This window comes from Rosa chinensis, chromosome 5, assembly GCF_002994745.2.
Source record: "Rosa chinensis cultivar Old Blush chromosome 5, RchiOBHm-V2, whole genome shotgun sequence".
Taxonomy (NCBI): domain Eukaryota; kingdom Viridiplantae; phylum Streptophyta; class Magnoliopsida; order Rosales; family Rosaceae; genus Rosa; species Rosa chinensis.
In genome coordinates, this window is record NC_037092.1 from 79867935 (window position 1) to 79873726 (window position 5792).

Genomic DNA, 5792 nt, shown 5'->3' on the forward strand with positions numbered 1-5792 from the left:
GTGTAGTTACACAATAATTTACAATACAAAATGAGCTAGGGTTTTGCAAGATGCTCATGATTTTAATAATTTTGGGAGGTTCCCACTTCCCAAATGGTGACATGGTCTGTTTTGATCCCCACATTGTTGTCTCCGGGGCAACGTGCTGTGCCATCTACTTTCTTTTATATCACACCTTGGACCTTTAGAGGAATCCTATGCTTCATTCTCAACCATGTCTTGTAGCTGTAATCTATGAGTTTTGTTAAAACAAAATTAAGGACATATATCATATATGTTGATTATAATTGGCCGCCGAATGAAATTTTCTATCTTTAGCTAGCTGTCCGAAAAATTTGGACATCACATTCTTGGATTGTCTTGGAGTTGATTGCTTAATTTCAACAACAATTATATCAAGATCAATTGATAACCTGATAACATAACGCGTTAGACTCGGAAATAAGCAGGGAACAGGTGTTTTTGGAGAGGTGGATATTTGGTGGAATGAAAACAATGTTGTCGACTAGTGGCTTTGAGGTTTTTCCCACCAGAACATGAAAGCCAAATAACCAAATGCCAAACGCAACACTTGAGATGTCATCAATGGCAACCTTCTGACATGCTTCAGGTGATTTATAAATGCTTTTGTAATGTGTCACATGGAGAGTGGTGTCAAGCTACCAGAGGTTTTGGTTTGTTGATTCAAAAATCAAAACCAGACGGACCAAAACCTTCCATTTCATGTGATCACAATTCACACCAGAAGGTGTATACAGCATTCAATTTTCGGATGTACACATGTGAAGGGGATGAGCCTGTCCGGTTCCTTTCGTTTAATTTTCCTCACTGTAAATACAACGGGTTGTATACAACCATCATGACCATATCTCTCATCTCAGAAGATAAGCAGATAACATCTGTCCGAAATTGTTCGAAATTTGGTGAAAGTCGCGTCCATTCTTGCCTTCCTGTTACATCCCCAATTGTCAAAATGCAACAAAAGTTTCAACTCCCAAGCACGAAATAAATTAACATCGTAGGTTAAAGGCGGTAAAACCCCTTTGTAGCTGAACACTCAGGGGAGATGAAGTATAACATCACATACCAGCCATACCCTTGGGAGGACTGATAATAAGTTGCGAAAAGCATATTACAACCAAGAAATCATATTGCTACGACTTTAAGCCTGTGTATGGTACAGAACTACAGAACTTGGAGATCATATTGCCAAGAAATCATATTGCCAAGAAATCATATTGCTACGACTTTAAGCCTTGGAGATCAAAGAGAAACATTCTAGTGTCCTTCGATAACCTGCCATCATAGGGTAGGACTTGCAGAGACACCACGTACTTCAGAGGGTGGTGAAGACTGAGAAGGGATGACCTGAGTCCATGAAAAAGTCATGTCAAATTCAGTCCAGAAGGCAATGGAGAGGACAGTGATATAGGTAGTAAATGGGAGACAGATGATAGACTTGAAACTAGAAGGTACCTTGATGGGATAAACTTCAGTAACTTCTTCAGTTCCCTCATCCAAGTATATAACATCCTGCATCGTGAGCTGGTGATATTCAACAACCTCCCTTAAGAAGCGATTTTCACGTGCATAAACTGAATTTTCATGTGCCAGTCTTGCCTTTTCTGCCAAAAGTGTTTCCAATTGAAGCCGTATCTGAAATGGACATGTCGGCATCAGAAACATTGCAAACTACTGTAATTATGTATATAGGAAGACACATAATAAATAAACATGGCAACATATCATGGTAATTAATGTACAGCTCAAATTATTTAAAATGAACTACAAATATAATATATAAACGAAATGAGGAAATGAAAGTCATTTTCAACAGTCTCGAACAGAAATTATGAAAAGACAAAAGGAAATGCAAGAGTGGATACCAAATCATCGTCTTCAGGGCTTTCTCCCCTATCACGATTCTCCCGAAGAATTTTGCTTTCTTCCTCCAGCTGAGCACATCGCTCCTTTGCAAAAGCAAGGTCTGCTTTTACAGTCTTCAATTCCCGAAGAAGAAGTTTTGCTTTTGCAGCCATTGCCATAGCAACCTGCGGTTCAAACAAAAGCCATATCAGGTATACAAGTACATCAAAAACATCAAACAATAATGATGAAATGTATTGCAGAAATAACTGGCCCATTTTATTGGCCCTTTCTCCCTATTACAAGTTTATTCTTTTTCCATGGTGAGCTAAGCCTATGGTTCAGACGACGGTATACAGAAAGCTTAGGGGATTATAGAAAGCTTATGGGATTATGGATGGAGCATTAGAAGTCATTGAAGACTTCCCCATTCCATGATGAGCTAACTATATTAAAATGTCCAATATATATATTCTATCCAGACAGCCCACACATTCAAACTTCTACTATATTAACCAGTGACACAAAGTTGCCACCTTACGTCGCGAGATGCCTTCAATTGAAGTTCGAGGTCAGCTAGCGACTGATACTCTGATTTTGGTGCCTGATTTTGCGGCTTTTTCCTGATATGCTTACGAGTTTCTTGAATAATGTCTGCAGTGCCTTTCTCAACAATGGTACGACCCTCCTGTCAAAAAGTGAAACAGAAATAGTGCAATCAGAAAGGTCCAAGTACCAGTTATTCAATTGTTTCCAGAGGTAAAGAGATAACTACACATAAAATTTTGGTAAGATTCGGATAATAAGAGTGACAACTGACAACAGGCACAAATATAGATGGTGGTTGTGTACATTCTATTAGCCTTATGAACAAATTTGGAGAAGCTTACTATGTTCCAATCATATACCAAAACAGATGATAAATATATGTAAGTTCTTTTGACAACAACCCTATGAAAATCAAAGTTCATTAGCACATTAGTTCACGGCGGCTTACCTCTAAGGCACTCCCAATAGTGCCACTGATATAATTAAGGGATGATGTAAATGCACCCAATCCCTTCTGCAATGTGGGATTTTCTGTCTTTCCACGGCTTTCAACAGATGGATTTGGATCATAATTCTGCAAACAGTTAGCAGCAATAAACATTATTAGTCCACTGATGTAGAAAATCTTAACCGGAAAACTGAAAAGCATTATGATTGAAGAGAAGGACGGTCTCACCTTATCCCTAGTCAGTGTAGGGGGCGTTTCCACCCTTTTTCTTCCAGGAGAATCATACGTTGGAGCTACATTATCATCTTCGTCGTCGTCGATAATGGCTTTGGCTTTTCTAGCGAGAACACTCCAGAACCCATTTTTGGATTGATTCAAATTCTTCATCGATGTATACTCATGTGGCTACATAAACAACACATAAATACATTGGAAACTTGCAAGCAGCAGCAGCGAAAAGTAAGTAATGGGTACTCAGAATTACACACCAAACGAAACAAAGACCGAACCTGGGTGGGAGAGGGAAGAGAAGTAGCAGCAGTTGTTGCGGCGGTGGGGATTGGTTTCGAAAACTGAGGAGCTGAAGGGGAGAGAGGAGAACCAGAATGAACGCCTCGAGCAGCATAAGCAGAGGAGAGAGACGAGTCCCGATGAGCCGAAGAAGCTCTTATCGCTTTGGCGGCAAGCGAATCGTCCCCCGCCTCCGCCGACGACGACGGCGACGGCGGAATAATTGAATTTCGATTTCTTGATTCTTCTCCCTCTTCGAATCGAAACCCCGACACCTGCTGCCTCCTCCTATACGCCATTTCCAACTAATTTTCAAAACCCTAAATTGTGCCCCTCCCGCGGCTTGGCTCGGCTCTCATCCAAAACGCGAGCTTTGAACGTCGTTTTGGGCCGGAGCAGAGTGACTGCGACTGCGACTGCGGAGGCGCGTGGAAATTAAGGCGGAAATGGAATATGGAAAAAGCCTCTCTAATTGCGAACCCGGCAACAGTCACAGAGATTCGATCCGCCACCGAGTTCTTTTGTGTTGGGTCACTTGTTACCTTTTCTGGATTTGAGTTTCTGTTTCTGTCTCCGCCTCGTCAACGCCAACCTTCCTTCCTTTGATACACAGAGAGAGTTACTGTTTACTATAATTGGGGATCATTGGTTTGATTTTGGGTATGGGCTTTCCTTAAACTAAACCCGTCATGGCAACGGGCCGACGGATCGAATTAAGAAACGGATATAGGAAGACTACCGTCAGCCCTATAATAATAAGGAAATTACTTGGCTAACCAGACATGGTTAGGCTGATCACAGCCAATAAGGGATTGACACATGACCATTTTTAAATATTATTATATACATGATTTATGTGATATTTGATGAGCTGCAGATAAAACCTTATTTAAATGGTCATGTGTCAATTCTTTATTAGTTGTGGTCAACATAGGCTAATCAGACCTAGTTAGCCAAGGAATCTCCCAATAATAATGTGTTCATTAATCCGGCATTGAGTGCCTCGTACTCCGTCATGTTGTTGGAAATTTGGAGGTTTTAAAGTTAAACTTAAGGGCGTACTCAACATTAGGTCCCCTTGGTCCTGTGAGGATGACGCCAGCGTTGCACGCCTTGGCGAGGGCCGAGCCGTCGACAAAGAAGTTCCATTTTGAGGGTGCCTTAGTTGGCATGGTCTCAGGCTGTGGATCATTGACCTCCGATATCATATCATTTGCTTGTTTTGGCTGCTGTTCTGTTAGCTCTGCTATGAAGTCAGTCACAACCTGGCCTCTAATGGCTGTTCTTGGCTTGTAGTCTATGTCGAACTCGCTGAGTTCTATTGCCTGCTTGCTGAGGAGACCTGAGTGTTCAGGGCTCTGTAATAGTTGCTTTAGCAGTTAGTTTCTGAGGACATGGATTGTATGTGCTTGAAAATATTGATGTAACCTTCTAGCGGCCATTATGAGTGCCAATGTTAGCTGTTTAAGTGGTGAGTATCTGGTTTTCGCTCCGTTCATGCCTTTGCCTACGTAGAACACTGGAAATTCTTCTATTGCTTCTCTGTGTATGATGACGCAGCTGACAGCTGATTTGGATACCGCTAAGTAGATGTAGAGTATCTCGCCCTGTACTGGGATTGAAAGTAACAGGACAGAGGCCAAGTATTCCTTGAGATTTTGAAATGCCGCCTCACAATCAGGCGTCCAATCTACTACCTTACAATGTGGCATCTTCATTGCCTTGAAGAACGGTAAACATTTGTCGGTGAGTCTGGAGATGAATCGAGAAAGTGCCGCTAACGTTCTATGCAAGCTTTGCACGTCGACTTTCTTCTCAGGAGATTTCATGTTTATGACCGCTTGTACTTTGTCAGGGTTGGCCTCAATTCCTCGTTCACTAACGATGTACCCAAGGAACTTGCTAGCGGTAACTCCAAAGAAACACTTCTCCGGGTTGAGACGCATGCCAAATGCCAGCAGTATGGCAAATATGATGCGCAGGTTAGCCATATGACCGCCAACTTTTATACTTTTGATGAGCATGTCGTCGACATATACCTCGATGAACTTTCCCAGGTGCTCCGCAAACATTGCGTTCATTAATCGTTGGTACGTAGCTCCAGCATTCTTGAGGCCAAATGGCATGACATTTTAGCAGTATAAACCCTTGTCAGTGGTGAATATTGTGCATTCCTGATCTCCAGGGGTGCATCTTTATTTGATTGTAGCCAGAGAAAGCATCCATCATGCTAAGTAGCTCATGCCCTGCTATAGCATCAATTAATTGGTCGATGAGTGGTAACAGGAAGCTGTCCTTGGGGCATGCCTTGTTCAGGCCTTTGAAGTCAACGCACGTCCGCCACTCCCAGTTGGGCTTCCTTACCATCACCAAGTTGGAGATCCACTGTGGGTAGCTAACTTGGCGGATGAAACCTATA

General features: G+C 42.1%; 1 protein-coding gene across 1 annotated transcript; it reads right to left on the minus strand.

Annotated features, from left to right (window-relative positions):
• Window positions 1-968: 968 nt before the first annotated feature.
• On the minus strand, window positions 969-4015 carry LOC112165815. Its single transcript, XM_024302487.2, has 7 exons — window positions 3373-4015; window positions 3092-3268; window positions 2864-2989; window positions 2408-2554; window positions 1887-2051; window positions 1477-1656; window positions 969-1368 (listed from the first exon to the last, which is right to left on the minus strand). The coding sequence occupies exons 1-7, from the start codon at window positions 3670-3672 to the stop codon at window positions 1303-1305; spliced, it is 1161 nt and encodes a 386-aa protein (XP_024158255.1). The 5' UTR covers window positions 3673-4015; the 3' UTR covers window positions 969-1302.
• Between the last annotated feature and the right edge of the window lie 1777 nt (window positions 4016-5792).

Bases quoted from the DNA above. Each gene is read 5' to 3' on its own strand.
- LOC112165815 (XM_024302487.2), bottom strand. From the start codon at position 3,672: ATGGCGTATAGGAGGAGGCAGCAGGTGTCGGGGTTTCGATTCGAAGAG. The intron at 2,990-3,091 runs GTGAGACCGTCC...AACTGTTTGCAG, and splicing joins CTACACTGACTAGGGATAAG to AATTATGATCCAAATCCATC. The intron at 1,657-1,886 runs GTATCCACTCTT...TGTCCATTTCAG, and splicing joins GCCCTGAAGACGATGATTTG to ATACGGCTTCAATTGGAAAC.